Genomic DNA, 25,491 nt, shown 5'->3' on the forward strand with positions numbered 1-25,491 from the left:
ACCCTGGCGTATATAAAATATTATGTGACTGCGATATTCCTTATTTCGGGCAGACAGACAAATCTGTCGAAATGCGTATGGAAGAACACATGAGAGACATTACTTACAAGAGACAGCGAGCAAGTGCATTATCAAGTCATATCCTCTTCTCGGCTAATCTTAATGATAATAACCAAAGTCACAAAGTCTGCTGGGAAAAATCTACAAACATCTTCCGTTGCAGTGACGAAATAGAGAGAAAAATTGTGGAATCGAGAAATCATCTTCAATCCTGTTCATCTAAATAACAACTTAAGCTACAACCTCCCGGATAGTCATTCAGCTGTAATCATGTACTGGTGTTCACGTGATGCAGCAAGCACGCACTCTCCCAACAATGCAACAAATGAAAGAACAGCTTCAAATACAACTACAACGTTTTAATGCTAATTATGTATAAAGACTGTCTATGTTGTTCATAGTCTTTTAACCCTCAATGTTTAGTGTTTTTTCTTTTATAATGTCACCTGAAGAAGGCTGTTACAGGCCGAAACTAGTAGTGTGTTTATATTAAAACCTTTTTAATTAAATCTCGGTTCTAGTCATTCAATATTTTTCATAAAACTAGGTAGATATATATATATATATATATATATATTGATGTTACGTGTCTTTTTTATGTCATACGCTAAATAAATTAAATACTTTCAAACCAGTTTGAAATCTGTCATAATTTCTGCATACTACAAGGATAAATTACCTACTTTTTTCAGGACTTCTCAAATTTTCTACTTCTGTCTTGGAATCACCTTTATGTAATGGAACTTTTCTTTCATGTTACACAAGAGATCATTGGTTAATCAACCTATAGCATGTTATAATATAGTAAGGAGAAAATGGTTGACATCTGATTTGAAGGCATGTACGTTGTATTCTTGGGAAAAACATAAGGAGGGAGAATGTTTCACAATACAGTGGTACCAGAGATAAAGAAGGAGGAGGAGGAAAAGGAACATTCTGTAGATTCTAATTTGTACCGTGAAGTCATGGGACAGATCAAATGATGAGTGTTTCCTAATAGGCCTTTGTGCCAAACTAGGTCAAAAGCTTTGGGGGATATCAAGTGCAACCATTTGAGATTCACCGAATTCCTCTATGGTATTTGTCCAGACACGAGCAACTTGTGAGAAGATCTTCTGTTGATCGGCAGTGGTGGAATCCATATTGGCAGTCATTTATTAGCTGACTATTGATGGTTCTCTCCATTACTTTAGATAGGACTGAGGTGAGTAAGATAGTGTGATAGTTTCATAGCAGCAATTTGTTACCATTCTTGGAACATAGGCCAATTTTCAGACTGTGCCATAGATATTAGTGAAGAGAGAGAGAGCATAAACAGGCAACACAAGGCAGGAGTCAGTTCTGGTCCCAAGTTTCAGGGCCAGGAGATTTTTGCTGTCTAATTTGGACAATATTTTCTGATCTTTCCAGTGAAAAGAAGCATTGAGTACTGGGTATCTGTAATGGTTAGTGGAAGGGGGGGGAGGATTTACCACGGTCAGTTATGCTTGCGTTGGAGGCAAAGTGTGAAGCTAGGAGACTGACTTTTTCTATGAATGATGATATAATAGAGCCATCTGGGTGAGATGACAAGGCAGTAGTATTTAGCAAAAGTTGCAACCAGTTGTTTTGGTGAGAAACTAAAAGGCTTGGCTGCTGCTTGTACAAGATTCGAGTTGCCTGCTTTTTTGCTCTTTCAAACCTCTGTTTTGGAAGCACTAATTTTCTGCTATTTCAGGCTTGAGTATAAGCACACTAAAGAAAGATGAAGTTCTTGATGTAAGTCAGTTGTCATATGCTTGATTTTTTTTGCTTGTACAGCCTTGGCACACCTTTTGAGAACCAAAGCTTAGTTACATTCCATGCTAGTAAGCATTATTTTGGAGATACATCTGGTGAATATGTTTCAGTTGGAGGGCTAAAAACAAAGTTTATCCACTGGAATGAAGCATAGAGACACTGTTATAATACCAAAGTATATGGCTTCCACAGAGAAGGATGAGCACTAGATTGCAGTCTGAATAACCTAGGATGACCACTATATTCACAGTGTGCTTGGACACTGTTCAAGAAGAGATATAAGGTGTTTGGGCAGTGGTTAGGGTTGGTGGCATTGGGGAAGCAATAGAAACAGCAAATGAATTTAACTGAGTGGGGAAGGAAGATTTTTCAATCAAAGGTCAAGTTGGATACTCTCTGACATCGTATGAAGAGTGTATAGTTGGGAAAGTTGATATGAGTAGCGCTATGTCAGTGTATAGTTGGGAAAGTTTATATGAGTAGCGCTATGTCAGTGTATAGTTGGGAAAATTTATATGAGTAGCACGATGTCAGTGTATAGTTGGGAAAGTTGATATGGGTAGCACTTGGGTGGATGGGGGGGGGGAGTGAAATTTGGGTTTCTGCCAGGACGAATAGGTGGACTTTGGTAAACTGGAGGTGGTAGCAGACACAGTTAGATATGAGGCTGCAGATAGGCTCTGGGGTATATATTTGATCAAAAGGGTCATGCACATTTCTTATGCAGCACCTGCATAGTGATTTCCATGGTGGTTAATAGCATTTGTTAATTTCTGTGCCAACTTTCCTTGTTTGTAGTTGAAAATCCAACTGTAATCTCCATTTTGGAATTTTTCTTCAAGTTGTTTTTGTAGTTCGGGCTGAGCTTGTATGCATGATTGGAAAGTTCCTTTGAACTTGTTAATCAGAATTATTAGTTTTGATGTGCTTTCAGTGTGTTGAAGTTTGTTCCATCGTTTCTTTTACTCCCTAGGTCCATAACGATGGTACCTGATGATATTTCTGCGATCAAAGTTGCATTCCCCCACTAACTTACTGATGTCATCCTTTAGCAATTTTCCAGTTAGAAAGTTCAGCACGATGGCAATGAATTTGTTTTTGGCCTCGATCGAGTTGTGTACCATTGCCTCAATGAAGTTGTGAAGTTCATCAGTGTTGGATTCCAGTGTTGGGATTTTGGAGGAGAAAGTTTCGTCCACAGTGTTAAGATGCTCTTTGAGGCTTTCAATGCATTTTCCCAAGTTCTGCAGTTGCTTTACAGAAGGGAAGCACAAAAGAAAGGTTGGTTTGTGTGCTGATTCTTGCTATTTTTCACACAGCAAGTATGCAGTGAGTAGCAACAAAAATTATGCATTAGAAGTTTCTTCTTGTCAGTAATGTCTTGTTTGCAACTGTGGCATTTTGTATTATTGTTTTGGTTTGTTGGTGATTGTTAGCCTTGCATTGGCAAGACCCAAAATGCTCACTGTCATTGGCCTTTGTTGCTGCCATCTTTGCTTCACATGGTACTAGCACAATGCAAGCACCATGAGTTAATTGTGCAAATAAACTGACTTAATGCACTCTAAATACTTATTGGTTATGTGGAAGTATTTGGCTCCTTAGTATTCACAGTTGTGATTTCTGTTTATTGGATATTTTAGAGAGGAAACACTTGTAACAGCGATAATGGGAGCACAGGTTTAGAGTAACTTATTCTCAGGTGCCACCCAGTGATTAGAGCTGTCTTAAACTCTTTCTACTTGCTTGAAATCTTGCAGAGATGAGACTTAGATGAAATCTTGCACATTCTTGAAGCACATGAGCCAATATGCCACATACCCAGTATTGTGATCAGATCTGTGCACAATAATCCATATCAGGCCTGATCAAGACCTTATACAATGGTATCATAACCTCTCTATTTCTGCTTGTCAGGGTCCTCCACATCATTGCCATTATCCGATGTGATGTCTTCACAACTTGTGCAATGTGGCCCCTGAATTTCAGGTCCATATCCATCATCACTCCAAGATCCCTCATCTCCTCTACTTCCATTAAAGTTTCCCCACCAAGTTTTATACGTTGCATCCCATCATTGCTTACAAATTTCAAAACCTTACAACTTTGCAGCATTGAATTGACAGTTCCACTTACCTTTCCATTCATACAATCTATTCAAGTCCTCTTGTACGGCCATAACATATGCTTGACTCTGCATTGCTCTCCCCAGTTTTGCATCATTTGCAAACAGCTGCATATCAATAGTTAAACCCATCCCAATATCATTAACATAAAAACTGAACAACTATGACCCCAAAACTAACTCCTGCTACACACCAAGAGTGACATTTCTTTTTCAGGATACTGCACCCCCATATACAACTTTCTGATACCTATCTGACAGCCAGTCACTGATCCAACTCAGTCTGTTATCCAATTCAATCTGTTTTAATTTATTTAAGAGCTTGTCATGTGGCAGTCTATCAAAAGCTTTTGTAAAATCTAAATACACCACTGTATATGCATCTCCGATGTCCAAGGTATTTGCCACCTTGTTATAATACATAAGTAATTTGAAATTGTTATAATTTTTGACCACAGATTAATGAATAACTCTTATTTAGAAATATTGGTCAAGTGGGAATAAACTATTCAATAACCAACTAGTTTTGCTGGCTATTGCTGTCGGCATCTTCAGAGTACAAATAAGGTAGGCAAAGTAAATTACAAGCTAGATGTTAACTGACAATTCTAATTAATTAACAAAATAGTACTGATCGTGAAACAATACACGTGTCGCGGATACATGATTTACTTGTTGAGAAACATTTTGTAGTTGGCACTGAAGATCATTTCATGTGTGTTTAGTGATCTGATTAAGGTCTTAAATATATCAGGTAGGATTAAACCTTGATTCCTGTTGAGGTTTATTGTGGAACGGGTGACTGTAGTTGCTTCTTTGAAGATTCTGGAATGGTAGTTTTCTTCTATATAAGGCATATAACTTTTATTCCATTCAATAATGTGGTTGGTTGTAGAGAAGTGGGAAGAAAGGCCAGATATATCTTGTCTGTTATTTCTTACATAAAAAAGGCTTCAATTTTGCCTTAAAACCTGTTGTAATATCCAAAGTAGATTTCATCTGCAATTTAGAGAAAGCCATCTCATTACTACCACAACTTACAGCTAATGACCTTAGATTGAAAATCAGCATAATCCTCTCGTCCCCTTCCAGATCTCCACACACAAATTTCACCCCTATGGAAAAAAGAACCCTGCTCAACTTAAAGAATAACAAAGACACCATCATACATTAAGCAGACAAGTACTGTCATCTTAAACACAAAAGACTATGAAGATAAACTTAACAATCTGTTATCAGATACGTCTGTCTATAATGTCCTTAATACAGATCCCACATTAAAAAATCATAACGACACCTGGCCTACAGATTTAATTAAAAAGTTAAAATCTCTAACTCCTAGACTGTACGGCATTCCAAAAGTGCACAAGGATGGCTCCCCATTACGCCCCATTGTAGATGGAATCAATTCTCCAACTTATTTACTGTTTAAACATCTAGCCAAAATTCTACAACACATCCATAACTCAGATACTTATATTAGAAACTCTCAACGTTTTATTGAAAAATTAAAAAACGTTCCTATCTCTGAAGATGATATACTTGCTAGCCTTTATGTTACTTCCCTGTTTACCAACATTCCAGTAGATGAAGTCATCAACATCTTAGACAATTTGTTCCCACACGACATCACTTCGTTGTTTAGTCACTGTTTAACTTCTAACTATTTCGTATGGAAGAAAACGATTTACAAACAATTAACCAGATTGGCCATGGATAGTCTCCTCTCATCCTCTTGTGCTGCTGACCTATTTATGGAAGATCTTGAAACTAAAATCTTATCTCAGATTAACCCAAACCTACAGCATGGTTTAGATATGTAGATGACATCTTTATCATATGGAACTACAAAAAGGAAGAGCTATTGGATTACCTAAACAAAATCAATTTGTTTCCCCATACTATCAAATTCACACTAGAACTTGAATAGGACAAACAACTACCATTCCTGGACATCATAATAAAGAAACAAGAAAATAACAGTGTCAACTTATCTATTTATAGAAAACCTACAAATACTGGACATTATCTACACTTCAGCTAATCACACCACATCTCCCAAAAATTTAGCATTATTCATATGCTAAAGAAAAGAGCTATACAGTTTACTATGGACCAAAATGATCTACAAGAAGAATTGACTACAATATCCAATGACCTATCCTTAAATGGCTACTCTAGAAGACTCATCAACAAGATTCTCTTCTCTGACATACCACAAAGACAACGTGATGTCACCCAATATATCACCACTATAACTATTCCATATGTTGGTACCATTTCCAAAAAACTGGCTCTTCTCCTAAAATCACACAATATTAGAGTAACCTTCAAGCCAATTGAAACTATTCAGAAATTTCTAAGATCACCAAAAGACTTCCACCCTTTCTACAAGTATGCTGGAGTTTACAACATTCCTTGTTTCTGTGGACTTAGTTACAATTGGTCAGACGTCTAGAAGCTTTGAAATGAGACAAATGGAACACATTGGTTATGTAAGAAATAACAGACAAGATATATCTGGCCTTTCTTCCCACTTCTCTACAACCAACCACATTATTGAATGGAATAAAAGTTATATACCTTATATAGAAGAAAACTACCATTCCAAAATCTTCAAAGAAGCAGCTACAGTTGCCCGTTCCACAAAAAACCTCAACAGGAATCAAGGTTTAATCCTACTTGATATATGGAAGACCTTAATCAGATCGCTAAACACACATGAAATGATCTTCAGTGCCAACTACAAAATGTTTCTCAACAAGTAAATCATGTATCCGCGACACATGTATTGTTTCGTGCTCAGTACTATTTTGTTAATGGATTAGAATTGTCAGTTAGCATCTAGCTTGTAATTTACTTTGCCTACCTTATTTGTACCCTGAAGATGCCGACAGCAATAGCCGGCAAAACTAGTTGGTATTTAAATAGTTTATTACCACTTGACCAATACTTCTAAATAAGAGTTAGTTATTCAGTACATAAGTAGGGGAAATCATGTTTCACTAACAAACTCATTCTGATAACCACAGAGAATACTGCTGTTATCAGCCCAATTCTGTATCCTACTTCTCACCAATCTCTCTCTGTCTCTCTCTAGTACCTTCACCATAACTCCCAATATACAGATCGGCCTATAATTTGAAGCCACAGCCTTATTACCACCTTTATGCAGTGGAACAATTTTACCCTCCTTCAACTCCCTTGAAACCTGTGATGGTGTAAGACTTTTATTAAAGGCATGTCAATGCTACAGCAAATTCCCTGGAATATCCCGTAAGATGTGTGGTGATATGTCATCAAACCCTATCACTTTACTGACATCAATCTTATTTATTTCCTCAAATACCTCCTGTTCACTCACACAATTAAACCATCCCCTCTACACTTAAGTTCCTCATGATTCCACCCCGATCAGGATGAAACACGCTTATAAACTGATCACTGAATACCTCAACAATGTCTTCTGCAGCAATTACCATTCTACCACTTTCATCGATTAACTTCATCTTACCATTCTTCCTTCTACTCGACACATATCTAAAAAACTCTAGGGTTTATATACATGCGTCAGCCTTTTGGCCTTTGAAATATATTCACACATTGATGCCATTATGTATTATTTTGTCAGTTCCTATGCAGCATTTATTTCCTTACCGCTCAACTCCTCGTTCCATGTTATAGCTCCAAGCTGTCTCCTAAGTTTGTCATAATCACCAGTCTTATAATTCCACATATATCCTTTCCTCACAAAAGTCTGAATATGACTAGCCACAACACAGATGATTACTTCATGATCACTTTCATCAACTGCAGAAAAGTGTGAAACACCTCTCACATCACATCCCCCGATGAAATGATTACATCTAGAATTCTCGATCCTTGCATGTACTCCTTTACATGCTTCCAGAAATAGTTATCTCTCAAATGCTATCTCTTCATTCCAATCTATACTGCCATAATTAAATTCACCCATAATAATTACCCTTCCTTTGTTCACTAATCCAAGTTGTTTATATATTTCTTCATCACATTCCCAGGCCTATAACAACATCCAACTAAATATGACTTCCTCTCAACCTCCACGTTACATGACGCTGCCTCATAACTATTGCCATTATTTCCCCCTTTTCATGTCTACCTTATGTGGACTTAAATCCCCTGCTATCCTCAGCAGCACTCCCCCCCCCCCTCTCTCTCTCTTGCCTTTTCTATTCTCACAAAAAATACTGTATCCTTCCATTTCTATTCCAGTTACGATATCATCTTCATTCAACCATGTTTCACTTATTCCAATGATTTTGGGGCAAATAAACTCAATTATTGTAACCATTTCATCCCCCTTATTTCTGATACTTCTGGCATCTGTAAACAAACACAGCAGTTCATTTTTAGGTCTATTGCCAGTCCAATTCAAGCCATGCATTGGTTGTGATTTCCCCACCACACCTGCCCAATCACCTTTATCACCACTTACCACATATATTTACTCAGTCTCAACTTCCCCACCCACATTGCAATATATTCCATCTTCATAAACATATTCACTGCTGCTTTCAACATCCACTCTCCCTATGTCATGTCTCCCTGTCCACCCAAGCTCCCCCTGTTTCCTTCTTCCTCTTGCATTCCCATTCTCTCTTCATCTCTCATACTACTGTTTCCACTGCCAAGCACTTCTGTCTCTTCAGTACCAATCTCTTCATCTGTTTCTTCTGATCTCTTGCACACAACACACACTGTACTTTCATCCAGCAACACTTTCTCTAGTATACTCACTCCAAAGCCATTAGAATGCAACCCATCACGCCTGTGTAATTTCATTCTTCCCTGAAACACATGCCATACATCCACAAACTTCATTCCCTTCTCCTCACACAGCTCTGCTAGCATAGCATTCATGATTTTGGCTTTCTGTCACAACTCATCATCAACATACTTCAACAACACACTGACAACCTTTCGATAGTCTCCTGATATTCCTCCTCACATCCTTCTTATGGCCACTTAGATCATTCATCCCTACGATCACGAATAACTAATGATGATTTAGATATTTATACCTTTGAATAATTCAAATATACCAACCAAACATAGCTTTCTCCTTCATTATTGTTTTCCAATATATCCTAAAACAAACACATTGTCCACCCCCTTCCATGCAGATTTGGTTACAATTAAATAACCATTACAATACGTAATGCATTGGCTGAAATATGTGGTGCACAGTGTTTTTTCTCTTTCCCCATTAGGGTGACAGCGACAGAGCTATGATCAACCCAACATGAACATGCCAAAGAAAGTATCTGGTTAACCACAACTGTTTCAATATGCTGTATATAGGTGATCAGATTACAAGAGTATGATGATGACTTACAAAACTCAGTTTATGAATTAAATGAGACAAAAATACAATCTAAATATTACACAAAGGAAAATAAAAATCATGGCATTTAAAGGAGCAGAGATCATGTTAGATGAAAAACAGGCATAGAAGATTATATAACAGAGCAGGTGATATAAATTGTTTGGGTCGCATAATAACATATCTAAAAGACAAAGATACAGATGAGAAGATAAAGAAATAAAATCTGTGAAACAATTAAAAGAATGAAATAAGCCTCTGATCTTGGTCATAATGAGGAAGGCCTCTCCTCCCCTCACTAAGGGGAAAGGTTGGGTCTACTTCTCCTATGGCAACCCAATCCATCTTTGTATATCTGCATGTATGAAGGTGTATGAATGAATGAAGATCATCAAAAAAAGCAATGCCCAAGGCAGGATTCAAACCTGCAGCCTTCTGGCTGAAAAGCAGATATGCTAACCACTCGGCAAACCAGGCCAGGAATTAAAAGGATTACCTTGATGAACCTGTTGTTTAATTCTGGGTGTCTCCATGAATACAGGTTGCAAAGTTTTTAGAGATGGCAATCTTGGGCCATTCTTCATTTGTTTCCTATTACTCTGGTTAGAGGTTCTTCCCATCTAGTTGGAGGTCTACCAAGTTTTCTCTTGGTTGATCTTGGATACCAGTTTGTGATGCAGTAGGTCCACCTGTTGTCATTGAGTCTTGTAATATGACCCACTATGCGTTGTTTTCATATATGGTTTTCACTACTTCTTTTACTCTGATTAATTTTCTGATAATTGCATTTGTAATGTGGGCTTTTTTTTTTTTTTTTTTTTTTTTTTACTTATTCCTAAGATTCTTCTTTCTATGGCGTGCTGGGTGTTTGCAGACTAAGTTATTCTTTTTCTGTTGTGCTCCAAGTTCCGGAGGCTTAAGTTAAAGATGAAAGGATACAGCTGTTAAACATGTTAGCTCTTATTTTGATATCTAGCTTAGGACCTGTGATTGATTATGGATTTGATACAGTTAAAGGAGGTCCATGCAGCTCTTTTTCTTTTTGATATTTCTTCAGAAATATCATTGTCCATATTTATTGTTTGACCAAGTTATGTGTAAGATTCTACACTTTCTATTGTGAAATTATTTAGTTGGATTCTAGAATGTGCAGAAGCAGATAAACTTTTCATCATGAATAGCTTCTTCCAAAAATGATCAGGAAAAAGATCAACTAGGGAATCCCCAAGTGGTGATATAAAAAATGAAATAGACTACACTCTAACAGATTGAAGAGAATAGGTCATAGAAACAATTGGCAGAAAGTATTTTGATATCCATTCAGACTACCGACCACTACGAGCCAGTAAAAGGATACTCAATAAAAATAAATAAGATGAGAAACCCAACTAAAATTTTATAAGGTAATGGCCACTCACACCCTTTTATATGGTTCAGAAAGATTGACAGTTTATACATTGCACATGATTTTCAACACAACTGGAAAATGTGAAGAACATTAAACAAATATATCAGTTCAGTTGCTTGCTTTTTGTTGTATGTTTTCTAATATTTCATCTTTGTAAATTAGTTCTGATACTGCTAAACAAAGCAAATGCAATGAAATATGGACACATAAAAAGTGTTCATATTTTCTTTATATATGAAAATAGTACCATTTTTAGGGTATTTTTATTATTTTTATTACGTAACATCTCCAGGGAGTCCAAAGACTCATCGAGAGAGGGTACGTACTCTACAAACTCTGACTCCACCACTCAATCCAACAACTACAATGAACCGCAACTACACCAATGGCATCCATCACCCACCACCAGTGGTATTTTCACAGACAATCACAAACATGCCCTTAGCAGGATTCAAACCTGCAGCCTTTTGGCTGGAGAGTGGATACACTATCCACTCGGCCAACGAGGCCAACATTTTATACAATTTTTATATTCTTATGGAAAAGAATCACACATATTGCAGAACTAAATGCCGTGATAGGATGAGATATAATTTAATAACAAACTCTTAAATATACATCCCTGGGAAGGAATAAAATGAGTAATGCTTACGTTTTGGCACTTGCTTCCACAAACATTAAACCTGAAAGGAAATAACTTACACTATATATTCACTCTCTGATTAAACATATTTGAGAATTCTAAATAAAGCTTTAATGAAATGAGATAAGGAATGTTAATTTTCATAATATAGTTTAACTTCTCATATTTTACTATACTTACATCACTCAAGATTTTTACTTTTTAAATAACAAAATAAATTAGAGATCAGTGTAAAAGAGGAGTGGAAACACATGAGAATATTACTGATAGCTAACAATTGCAACTAGAAATACAGGGGGGGGTGCTCGATCTATGTCATCCTCGACATGCATCGTTTCGACTTTACGGCAGTAATCCCATAAATAATTTAAAAAATAAATTTCGACTTGAAGCAGCGCAACGTAAAATTCAAACGTCGCAGGCGAACTTGTTTGTGAGTGTGGCGGAAGAGGGCCCCATTTGTTTGGGAGAGGTGGCGTCGATTGGATCCTAGCATACACTCTTTGGCCCACGTGCTTTGTTTACATCCGCTCCATTACATTAGAAGTGAAATTAGACATTATTAAAAGGGAAAAAATGGGAGAAACGGCAATGAACATCAGCCAAGCGTTGAAGTTCTGTTTCTTCATATATACGTATGACTTTAGGGTGTTTTAGGTTAGGTAAGTAACTTAGGCTAAGGTAATTCCGACTTGCATTGAAAATCGCCTTACATCAAGTCTAGGAATGGATCTTCGACGTAACTCGATGACCCCCCTGTACTTAGTTATAGTCAATAGTTATAGTAAATACACCTTTTGGTATGTATTTTGATGATTCTTCAAGATACATCATGACAACTCATTAAAATCTGGTTGAGGGCTAGTAATTACGAAAGGTCTGCTAAATGTTTAGCAATCAAACTAAAAATTATAATTATTTAGTTTATTCAACTGAACAGACCACAGAAAAGATGGCGTTAGCTTGGTCCACTAGCATTTTGACAACACCTGCCTTCTGTGATGGATGATGCGAGAATAATTGGATATACCAATAGGAAAACAAATCAATACTTGAGGTAGAAAAATTATTAATATTACTATTCAGGCCTCTATGGAGTCAAAAGACTCATCGAGGGAGGCATGCTTATGAAACACATTCCATGGTTCAACCACCCTCCATGCAAAGAAACCACTCCACACCATCTTGCTCACAGCTTCCTTTCTTAACTTCCAGGGATGGCCCCCTTGTCATCACTCCTTCCCATTGTTCAGCCAAGTGAAAGACCTCCCCAATGTCAACCCTGTAACCACCTCTCAACAGTTTTGTAACTACCTCTCTGCAGTCCACATTCTCTCAGCCGAACCTCATAACTAACATTGCACAGTCCTGAAACCATCTTTGTTATCTGCCTCTGTACTGTTTCCACAGTTAATTTATCCCCTTCAAATCCTGGGGACTAAATTTGAGAATAGTAGTCTAAGTGGGGTCTGATCAGGATCTTATACAATGGAATGATAATGCTTTTATCTCTACAGGTCAGTGTCCTCAGTATTGCAGCAATCCTCTGTGTTACCATCACCACCTTTGCAATATGCCCACTGAAGGTCTCTATCAATCATCAACCCTATATCATTTGTCTCTTCTACATCCTCCAATAGAGTGTCCCATCAATGTGTTCCAAACCTCAAGACCTTATATTTTGCTGCATTAAACTGACAGCCCCATTCATTTACCCATCTATCTAGTTTATTCAAATTCTCTTGCAGGGATACCACATCTGCAAACAACTGAATATCCCCCTGCAATCCACTGACAATGTCATTGATATAAAGGTTAAACAATATAGGTCCCAGTACTGAGCACTGTGGGACCCCACTTGTAACCTTCGATCTCCTTGAAACTGCCCCACCATATACAACTCTCTTAACAAATCCATGTTGACTAACATGAGGGTAATGATATCACAGATAACATTATCCTCATCTGCCCACTGCTGTATACGGTCCCTCACTAATTTCTCCAAGATCTTAACTACTGATGACACACACAAACTGGCCTATAATTAGACACTTCCAGTCTGCTATCGCCCTTATGCAATGGCACTACCATACCTTCCTTCCATTCCAGAGGCACCTTTCCCATAGCCAGACTTTCATTGAAAAGTCAGGTCAAAGGAGCTGTCAGTTTTTTAGCACATTCTTTCAAAACCTATGGCAAAATTCCATCCAGACCCACACTTTATTGACATCAGGAATTCAGTATTTGAAACATATTCTCCTCTAAACCTCGAACCTGCCCTATCCCTCAAGTATTAAAACCTACTTCTCCCGGATGAAATACTCCAATAAAGTGTTCATTGAATAACTCCACTATGTCCTCTGCACAGTCACTCTATTCCCATTTTTATCCCACAATGCCATTCTTCCACAATCATTTCTCCTCCTACTGGCCACATAGCTAAAAAATTCCCTAGGATTATATTTGGATCTTAGTGGCAGTCTCTTCTCATATTCCAGTTTTGTTTTCCTTATCATATTGGTCACTCTCCCGGCCTGAGTCTTACATTCTTCATGCATCTGCTCTCCACCCGCCTCCTTATATCTCTTCCATAACCTCTTTTACACCTGCAGTTCCTGTTTGATAATGTTTGTCGTCCACTTTACACCTAATTGTGTCTTCTTCTTCACTAGTGGAATACAGCTTACTATTGCTGCCAACAAAAATATTTCTTCGCAATTTCCTATGTGCTAATGATATCCTGGCCTTCCAATTCTGCCCTCCATGGAACTGCCCCAAGTTGATGTCTGACTATTATAATCACCTGCATTATAATTCCACATATGTTTCCTTTTCTTTGATACTCCTGCATGTCTGTTCGTCTTCCAAGTCAAAACCACATGGTCAATCACTCCAACTGGTGGGAGAGATGTCATCTCAGTTATTATTAACTCTTCTGACTATGACCAAATCCAAGACTCTTGAACCTCTTGTTCCCTCTATTACATGTTGCCCGAGATATGTCCCTCGGAATTTCTAGAAATTCCATTCACTTATTGCTACATGCATCTTCCTCTCCCCAATTTATACTGCTGTAATTAAAATCTCCCATAACAATCATTCTTCTTGCACTTGACAAGCTCAACTGTCTAAACATCTCCTGGTCCCCATCCTCTGTGCTCCTGGGTGGGTCTGTAGCAACACCCCACTAAATATCTTGTCTTGCCCACCTCTACCTCACACCATATGCTTTCTAAATCATTAGTGTCAGTGTCTTCCAAAGCCTCCACTCTTAGAGGACATAAGTCGTCACTTCTCATAAGCAATACTCCACCACCCCGCTTTCCCTTCCTATTCTGCTGAAAAATGCTGTACTCTGCTACGTCTATTCCTGTTATTATATCATCTTCTGTGAACCACGTCTCCGTGATCCCAATAATCTTTGACTAGGCTGATGCTATCAGCGCCACCAATTCCTCTCCTTTATTCCGGACTCTCCTGGCATTAGTATAAAGCATAAAAATGCCACTGTTTCTAAATCTAGCATTATCCCCTCTAGACTCCACTGGGCTCAGCATTACCTGATGTCGTCCCCCTTCTCCCAAGCACCCATTCCTACAAGAGGCCATCCCTGCTACCATCCACTTTGAGTATTCTAGTTTCCCTGCATTGACATACCGATTCATTCAGAAAACAGCAATCTCGCCAGATGCCTACGTCGTTCCTCATTCAAATGCAAGAGGTCTCTCGCATACAATTCCTTTCTGTCCTCAAATGCCCTCCAAGCATCCACATATTCCAATCCTCTCTTCTGACACATTCTAGCTATTATATTATTCAATATTACTGCTCTTCTGCTCAGCTTGTCACTATCATACCTAGGCAACATGCACACTATCTTTCTTCTCTGCGTCTTCTTTTATACAACATCAAGTAAGAATCTTATATCTCTCGCTGCCCAATTTACACATCCTCTCAAGTCATTCGTTCCTACCATCACAAATCACAATCATCTCGTCCATCCTTTCACCCCTCTTAATTGCCATAGCTAGAATGATGATGATTACTGTACTAATGGGGCGCATCTCAATCCTCAACTTCATGTGATGCGCCCCATTAGTACAGTAATCATCATCATCATCAGTGGTCCTAGCAGGTACTTAAGCATCAATGACCTTCCAACTATTCTTGGACTTTGCAACCATAACTCAAGGATAAGGTGGTGAGCCCTATGCCTCCTAGTGTGTCCTATGTCTCTGGATGCAAGTTTCATGGGGCTGGTTTGCCTGTTCTGGGGACAAAAAAACCCAAGTTTCCAGGTGGGGGAAAAAAAAACCTACCTCCGCATGAGACTGGCTAACTCACCTTTTGTCAAAAGAGACCAGATAAAGGTTCCTCATGTCATTGACCAGAATCGAACCCATGTCTTTCTGACCAAAGGGCTTCGTCTATATCAACTGAGCTATGGAGGCTCTCATTAGTACAGTAGCGAACAAAATGAATCTAAGCAAGCCAAGTTTTATTCAAGTTTTTGGTTTCAGTTAACAAAAATTTTGGTTTGGCTTCAGATTACTATTTTGATTGAGTACTGCATGTTTTAACTGTCTTTATGATGCTTATTAATAGTGTAAACAAGTTGACATTCAGTCTTTTATTCCTTTTGTGCAGCTATAAAATGGATACATCTCCAAGAAAGCATTCAAAACTATGTGCTCTTTCTCAGCACACATCCATGATTCAAAGACAAATTGCCAATGAGTGTGGTCTTGGTTTGGATACTGTTAATGCAGTTTTAAAGAGGTTTAGGGATACAGGTACCTTTTCTCCTGAAATAAAAGGAAAATGTGGGCAAAAAAGGAAAATTACACTTACTCAAGATCATTCACTAGTTAGGAAAAGCAAAATTAATCCAAGATTGTCTGCTGTAGATTTAAATAGAGACTTGGCAGCTAGTGGGATTAATGTTTCTGACACAACAGTCCATCGGAGATTTTTGGAAGCAGGGTGAACTACTCACACCAAAAAAATAAACAACTGTTGAAAATGGCTATGCAGAAAAAGAGGTTCCAGTGGGCAAAAGTGTACAAAGAATGGATTGTTGAGAAGTGGAAGAAGGTCATATTCTCAGATGAAAGCCATTTCATGTTTCAAGGAAAGCAAGTACCCCATTTTCAAATCAGCAGCTGAGAAGACTTCTCCCACCCACTTTCAACAAGCTCCTAACCAGGTAAAAAGATGTTCTAGGGTTGTTTTACATGTGATGGGTTCAGGATCACTTGTGCCTGTTGTCAGTATGATGAAAAGTGACCAATACATAAAAATACTGGAGAAAAGAGTGGTCCCACAGATCCAGAGAGACAAAGAACTAATCTTCCAACAGTCTCTAGTTCCATGCCACATTTAAAAAAAAAAATGAAAGAGTTCCTCAAATATATTACAACATCCAATTACTTCAGTGGCCAGGTAACCTTTGGAGTCTCGGTGGCAAACTCTGAATAAGACGTGAATTGATTCAGCCAGGGAGGTACATGGTGAAGTTGTCTGTAAGGATAGAAAAATAAGAACTGCATGGTGAATACAAAAAGTTGAAGAAGCAACTCTGGAAAAGAAGAAAACACAACAAAAGTTCCTAGCAAGTAAGTCAGCAAATACCCTAAAAGAATACAGAGAAAAATGTAAATGGGCTAAACTATGTGTAAAAGTATCTAAACAAAAATCATAGTAAGACTTTAGTGTAAGAATATAGAAAATAAATATCAGGAAGGTGGCAAAATGCTCTGGAGGCTATTGAAAAAAACCTTAGAAATTTAGGAAAGAGTACTGTAAAATGAATCAAATACAATAAAATTGACATGAAAACCGAAGATAAGGATATCTTAGATGACTGAAGTAATTACCTTGAAAGACTGTTAAACAAAACAAGCAGTGACAGAACCATACTAGAGCATCTTCAAGAGGAATGCAAAAAGGAGTACATATCAATAGTTGAGGTAAAAAAAAAGCCATCAAAAATTTCAAATGAGGAAAGGCAACTGGAGTAGATGATATTCGACCAGAAATACTTAAGTATGGAGGCATAAAACTTTTGCAGTGGCTGCACTGCTTAGTTGAGAGGATCAGGTACGATTTATGCAAGCGTGCTTGAGAAGAGGCTAAGAAAAATTTTGGAAGAAAAACTTGGAGAAGAACATGCTGGGTTCAGGCCAAATAGAAGTTGTTCAGATCAGATTTTCAGTTTAAGACAAATAGCTGAGAAATCGTGAGAACATGATAAGGATCTGAACTTAGATTTTGTAGATCTGGAAAAGGCATGTGAAAAGGTGCAGAGTGAAAAGCTTTTCAAAACACTACAATTATATGGGGTTAATGGAACATTATACAGAGTAATACATAGTCTATATTTAAGTTATAAGTCAGCAGTTAGAACTGAAAGAAATAGAGAAATATGGTTTTATGTATAATCAGGGGTAAGACAAGGATGCACATTATCTCCACTCTTATCCATCATTTATATGGAACAGAATATGAAAGAAAGTGGCATTAGGTCTGATATTAGAACTAGAGATGTCAAGCTCAGCTCTTTGCTTTACACAGATGATGTTGCACTCCTGAACTTATCCAATGCAAGTCTCCGGGATTCTCTAACTAAATTGAATAATGACTGTAACAAATTTGCCATGAAAATCAGTAATAAAAAGACCATAGAAAACTTCAGCTGCATTCTGAATGGTGAACTTACAGAACAAGTAAAATATTTCAGCTATTTAGGCAGAGTTTTTAATGAGGAGCTGGTTGAATAAATTTAGCCAAAACAACAAACCAGTAATATACAAAACAGTGTTATTCAAACCAGTTTTTAAGCTATAGATCTGAGAGTTGGGATAGGAAAAAAAGAAAAAAAAAAACATCAAAGAATAGAGACCACAGTTATGGGAGTTCTGAGAAAAATTATGGGAGTGTACGGATGGTATCAATGAGAGAATCATAATATTAAAAATGAAGATATTGGAACTAATCTAAGGTAGTATGACCACTGAAACAGAATGTGAGAGGAAAGGTAAGCAAAACAGGTGTTTTTTTTTGCTAAGATGGTAAGAAAGAGACTGAGATGAAAGTCAAGGTGGATTGTCAGCAAGAAGTGCCTTAGAAGCATAAAATGTTAGATATGATAATAATGGAGTGCTGACAAGTAACAGACTAATTTGGAGGAAAATATAATGTAAGCTTAATCATGTAGTGCTATTATAGTAGGCTGAATGCCTCTTGAGGGTGCATTTCAGGAAATAGATAATGATGAAAAGCAGTTAAAACATACAAGAAAACAACAGTCCAATGAAAAGAAACATGATAAAACAACAAAATTCCAAACAAACACTAATAAAAAAAAAATGTCAATTAATTACTTCTTGCCCCCCCCCCAAAGTTTCTGTATCCATTTCACTAACATTAGTGGCCCAAACAGCAACATAACGTGCACCACTGCCTATAGTCATCTCAAGAATTACTGTTCCTGACAGAAACCTAGCTAGCAACCTCAACAACCTGTCTATCTCAACTGGCCTAACTACACATTATAGAGTTTCTTCCACCACAAGAACAGCACTTGTGCATTCATCAGGATACTTCCCACATCAGAGATTGCAAAACCACAAACTCACTTCCCTCTGTATGACCTGCTTTGGAAGATTACTTTAACATACGAACTTGTTTTTGTTTACTGTCTCTCTATCACTCCTCAAACTCCACCAAGCACTGTGATCTCTTCAACTATTTCTCTCTAAAGCTTGATTTTCTGCCCATACATACAACACACATACTATGATATTGTTAAATCCTGAGTGAAGGAATCTTGCAAAGAAATCATTCATTCAGAATCTAACATACTAAACTTACTAACAAAGAGAAACACCTGCACATCAGCTGAAACCAAAAGTGAAACTTCATTTTTTGTATAAAATTTGTATTCTTTATTTCATGTACCATATATTTAAGCTATTGTGATCATATTAAGATTTTATTTAGAGTATGTCTTAAAAGAGGGATAATCTTATTTAATTTAAGCCTCACTTAAGCTGCGTAAAAATAACTGTGAGTCATCAAATAGTTACTAAATAATAATTCTTGGAAGGTATAAAACTACACATGTAAAGCGTAACGCTGGTGGCAGTAGCATACACGGAACGTACTTTGACACGAATTCTGGGAATGCAAGAGCATAACAGCGTTGGGAGAGCAAGGGATGAACCCAAGGGGGAGAAAAGAGATGGGTCGTGTGCAAAGGGGACTGAGAAAAAAAAAAGAGGGCACTCTATCGAAGAATATAAGGGGACGAGCGCCGTATTGGGGATCTCTCTTGTCGTATCGTTTTCCTGTTTGGTAGTTAGCGGGAGTTTGCATAAAGGGGAGGGGATGAAGCGTCTGTGCTAAGATAAGATGTTGGACAGCAGGCTTTCTTGAAAATGGAGAAGGATTCTACGCAGAGCTGAAGGTAAAAATTTCCAGTCCTAGCATAAAGCCTTTGCTGAGAAGTCCCATCGAGTTATTCCTGAAACGCAAAGATTTAAGCCCGTTTTTGGCAGAAATAATGAAGATAGCTTAACCCCTACATTGGCGTATGGACAGCCAATAGTCAAGAAGTAACCAGATGTACACGAGGTGCTGAAAGATGCGGAAAAAGTTCGGTAAGGTAAAAATTACTCTATTTTTTGTATAAAATTCATTAGAAGAGAGAAGCATTACAGAAAAGAATTTTAGTTTAACTTCATATCATTTGCTATCTATCCCAATATGCAGTTATTGTGTTTTTCATGCTTTATGACCTTTAATTAATTTAGAATATGTTAACCTCTTAACTCGAGTTTCATTTAGTATTGAGTCATAATTGAGTGTATGAATTTTGTATCCTGTTTAGATATTCCAATAAACTTGTCATATTTACCTGAACCTGAGTCATGCCTGATTACGATTCCAAACTACCACTTATAAAAATAGAACCTATTTTGGCAGGAAGGATTTAGAAAGTAAATATAATTATAGATTTTGGTCACGACTGCAGTCTGAATCTATACAGCAGCATTAAAGTAAAGTATTGTGTAAGAACGGCTAAGAGTCTAGTATTGTCTCCCTCAGTAGGAACCTTTTCTACTATAGGATACTGGCTGGCACAGCATAATAAAAATTTACCAGTATCCAAAGAGGAAACAATCCTAGATGTAAGCATATTAGGCCTTATATCTGAAGAAGTAAAACAGCAATAGAAAGATAGAATAGGAAGATATAAAACAGTAAATTACAGAGAAAGTAATGACATTAACAATAGAGCAGCTGGTAGGATTTTAATTGAATAAAGTTTTAAATAAGAAAGGATTTAATCAAGTAACAAACAAATTAAGTAAGTATATATCATATAAAAAAACAATTTAACAATATACTATAGGTCTTGCGACCTTTCATGTGTGGGTCACATATATATAATAAAACTTCTCTATGTAAAAAATATATTTTCTGTGTAAAATAAAATAAAATCATATTTAAATATGTATGACAGAAAAATAATTATCCTACCATTTTCTTCTGCAAACTGTTTTGCCTCTTCATAAGTCACATCTCTTTTAGCATCTAAATCACACTTGTTACCAATAAGAAAAATCACCTAGAAACAAATATGAAAACTTAACATTTTAAACACAATTGTTCACTTCAGTAAGATAACTCGCATAAAGAAAAAACTGAAACAAAAATGAAAGGAAAATACAATCAATTATTGTAAGAAAAACTACTCTGCATTCTGTTTCAACTTAAGCAATCTTTTTTTAATTCTAAATGCCACTGTATCATATCTCACATACACTATAGTACGAAATCCACAAAACTTTCTGTTTAGGCTTGGTGAGTACAACTACACACTTTCATTCTACAGACTGAAAGAAATTTCATTTCTAGTACCTTTTAAGGAATACTATGCTATAAGATTCACAACATAAACCATTAACTATTGTAGCTTCAGGAGTGTCATCAGCTTCTGAGAAATTAATCATCACCACCAAGCACTTCAAAAATTTAAGGCCTATTATTTCTGCATTCTTTATCAAAGATTCACAAGAGAAATTATCTGTAGAACTTCAAACGAGTTATCTATCTATCTATTACTGGTTAAAGAAATTATTCAAATACAATGATTATTCCAAGATGCAGAAATTAAGAGAATTTAATGTTATTGCTACTGTAAGCTATAACAAAAGACCAATAGAAACATCATAGATATATTAGTTTAATCGAGTTTGGTGTTATTACTATTGTTATCATACAGACATCTGAATGGAATTCAAAAACTCATTTTGAGAGGCCTGCACAAATTATTATTCACACAATACCGATCATACCTCTCCTTAAACTTATTCCAAAATAAATGTCAAGACCAATTCTGGCAACCCATTCTATCCGTTCTTCTAACCTGTGCTTTCCTAACCACATTATGTAATTTTCTGAAGTAAAGGGGGTTTTCTGTGATTGGAAAAGGGGATTCAAAAAGATAAGTACTATTTTGTGTAATAACTGAAGATACTGCTTTATTTTTGATAGTTTTGTGTACCTGCATGATTTTTGACTTTGTGGATTTGTTACTTTTTTTTTTTTTTAGTGAATTCTTAAATCTTGCCTTGAACAGAACATAATGGTGGGACACAGGATGCCTACATGACATGCAGTGCAAAAGATCAAATGCTGTTAATGAGATAGACTTTCAAAAATGGTTCGATGTCATTGATGCAACATGCATGCATAGCAAAATGTGAAAGATTCACTTGCAGAGAGACTAAACAGGAAAGAAGAGAAGGTATGGATTTGTAAACAGTGCAATATTTTGTTAGTCTATGAGTTATCAGTGAATGCAAAACAGATTGAAGGAATGAAAGTTAGCATATATGAAAGAAAAGTAAACATAACGAAAGCTAGTGAGACTGAGGGAGTGAAAGAATGTAAGAATGAAGAAACAAAAGTAATTGATATAGAATCAGGAATGGAGAAATGGATTCATACGAATAAAATTTGTATATTAATGATATTATCTCAGAAAGGATCGTCTGAGAAATGATTATGTAAGGGGAAACAGTGAAAGTTATGAACTTAGGAGCAAAGAGACAGGAGGCAAGGTTGAGATGGTTTGGTCATGTGATGAGGAGAGAGGAAGAGTATGTGGGAAGAAAGGTCATGCAGATGGATGTGCATGACCATCTACATGACCTTTGGGAGAGAGGAAGCCAAAGAAGAGATGGTGGAGGAGGACTTGAGGATGAAGAACTTGGATGTGGCTATAGCCCAAGACAGGAGGTTATGGAGGAGACTCACCACAAACAGCAACCCTACTTAAGTGGGAAAAGCTGCAGAAGAAGAAGAACATGAAAGAATACTTCAATTTCACTTTAATTTTTCAATTAAAAAAATAACTGAGGGTTATTTTCTTAATGCATACACAAGTCAGCCAAGTAAATTTTAAAAACAAAGCAGTAGGTTTTTTCTTAGAAATTTAACTACAAAGAAAAGTTATATCTCAGAGGACTGACTACAAATGTATTCCAATTATAAATGCTGCACTGCACTTAAGATATTTGTCCTATACATGTGCAACATTAATGAATACTGAATAATTTTCCACTAATCATGGGCTTAATTTGGTAATTTTTTATATCAGTCTCAACAAGAGATTGCAACAGCTATAGCACGTCAGTGTTGTGCATGGACAAGTGATCAAGAAGAAACCTAATGATAGGTATTTTGAACAAACAACTGAATTTTAAATGGGAGAATGGCAATAAATTTGTATTAAAAATTTCTTGACATGCTCCCTGTTAAAATTCATTACTCAAATATAATGAAGTATGCTTTACAAATTGAACTGTGGAAAATAAATTTTGAAAAACTTTGAGAGTGGTAAAATTTAAATATGACTTTATCTGACCACTGTGCCTCTCTTCAGCGAAACAGTTCCTGAACTTAGAAAAATGCAATGAAAACTTGGAGCAATGCTTCAATGCTATCGATGAAACCCTCTCCTTCAAACTCAAATGAATTAAAACCAAGCTAGAACAGATTCACAATCAGTGCCTTGATGAAAAATCATTTGACACTGATACCAGCTAGCTCAGTAACCTCATTGTGTCAACAGTGCACAACTCAATCAAGGCAAAGACAAAAAAAATATAATGCCATTATCCTCAACTTCCACACCAAAGGTTAACAATACACTGAAGGAAGACAGCAAACTAATGGAAAAATTAATTCAGTTTGAGTGAAGAAAAAAAAAAAAACACCAGATGTGACTGCTTCAGATGTAAAAAAGTGGATCATACTACAAGTACTGCATTCTTTATGCAGTACTTGTAGTATGATCCGCTTAGTCAACAACAAATGCCATGGAGACGTCCAGATCAACTCTACAAATATACATGATCTCAGCTCCAACCTCAACAATGTCCACTTTCACCTCCAGTCTGAAAAAAAAACACGTTTTTTCTGACAGAAACCCAAATGTCAGCTTCTCCAAGCACAACTCATCACAACTTTCCCAACATACTCTTCAAATCCTTTGGGCTCAAGGGTGGTACTCGTGCATACATTCACTGATATACCATGCCAGAGAACACTCAACTTAGAATCTCCCAATCACAATCTACTTTGGCTGAAAATCTCTCCGCCCAAATTCATATGCTATCTATATCACTCACCCAATACCACCAACCACTCTGAACTGTTTGGCTTCCTTTCCTTGAAAGTCAATGTGCTTTGATCGAATGTCCTAGCAGTGAGCTTATCTTCATCGGTAATTTTAATGTTCATAATATCAATTGGCTTTCTTCTCTGAATGCACAGACCAAGCAGGTAAAAATACTGAGACATTTGTCATCAGAAATGATCGAACACAAATTGTTTAAATGCCTACCAGATAACCCCAACAACTCTCCAAACAATATGGACCTCTTCTTCACTAGTGATACCCTCCAAACATACTGTGAAAGTTGTATCTCCCTTAAGTAATTCAGACCAAAATATTGTGCTTATCACTTACCCCACCGAGCAACACGGTGGGGTAAGTGATAGTAACCACACGTTTTGGTCTCATGCCAAAGCAGTTTGGTACAACTTTTGCCCAAGACTGTTACCACTGCTGCGGCACCCAGATGGGTCTATCTATTGCATCATCACCCACAGAAAAAGCAAATCTCCTGGCATCATACTTTTCCTCAAATGCCTGCATAAATGACTTTTGTAAATGTCTCCTAGCCATTCCAAACACTCAATGCCTCCGCTGACCTTTCACCAGGAGGTGATCAGAAAAATCCTGTCCAAATTAGATAATAAAAAGTCACCTTGCCCTGACAGAATTCCTCCTATGTCCTGTAGTTTTGTGCTCCAGAGTTGACTCATATTCTATACTGCCTCTTTATACTCTCTTACTCTACTGGCATCTATCATACACCCTAGAAATTAGACCATGTCCAACCTATTCCATGGAAGGGTGACAGATCCTTACCATCAAACCACTACCTAATCTCACTCACTTCAAGTCCTCTCCAAAGTAATGGAGAGCACCATTTATTTTATTTTATACATATATATACATATATGTATAAAATATATAGAGTATGTCACCCTTCCATGGAATAGGTTGGACATGGTCTAATTTCTAGGGTGTATGATAGATGCCAGTAGAGTAAGAGAATATATATACATATATACACATATATGTATTAGCTTAAATAGAATGGGAGAGGAAAGATTAGCAAAACAAGTGTTCTCTGCCAGGTTGGCAGGAAAACGACCCAGAGGAAGACCAAGATATAGGTGGATTGATACGGTACAAAGTGCCTTAGACGATAGAAATATAAGATCTGATAATGTTGGAGTCTTGACAAGTAACAGACTGATTTGGAGGAAAATTGTAGATAGGAAGTTAGTAATGATGTAATTTTTTCATGTAGTACTGTCATATCCTGTACACCCCTTGAGGGTACATGGCAGGAATTTGATGATGATGATGATGATGATGATATACACATATATATACACACACATACACATATATATATATATATACCTAAACAAACATAGGTAAATTTGGCGAAGGTACATGTAAT

General features: G+C 37.0%; 1 protein-coding gene across 1 annotated transcript in view; it reads right to left on the minus strand.

Annotated features, from left to right (window-relative positions):
* LOC150103688 (ras-related protein Rab-14-like) overlaps positions 1 to 25,491 on the minus strand; it is a 204,360-nt gene that overhangs the window by 48,832 nt on the left and 130,037 nt on the right. Inside the window, exons 5-6 of the mRNA XM_090396494.1 lie at positions 20,924 to 21,011; positions 11,390 to 11,420 (exon numbers count right to left, since the gene is read on the minus strand). Coding sequence (XP_090252620.1) covers positions 11,390 to 11,420; positions 20,924 to 21,011 — 119 coding nt within the window. The remainder of the gene's footprint in view (positions 1 to 11,389; positions 11,421 to 20,923; positions 21,012 to 25,491) is intronic.

The sequence above is a fragment of the Typopeltis vanoorti genome, chromosome 8 (genome assembly GCF_054136105.1).
Source record: "Typopeltis vanoorti isolate ZY-2024b chromosome 8, IOZ_Tvanoo_1.0, whole genome shotgun sequence".
Taxonomy (NCBI): domain Eukaryota; kingdom Metazoa; phylum Arthropoda; class Arachnida; order Uropygi; family Thelyphonidae; genus Typopeltis; species Typopeltis vanoorti.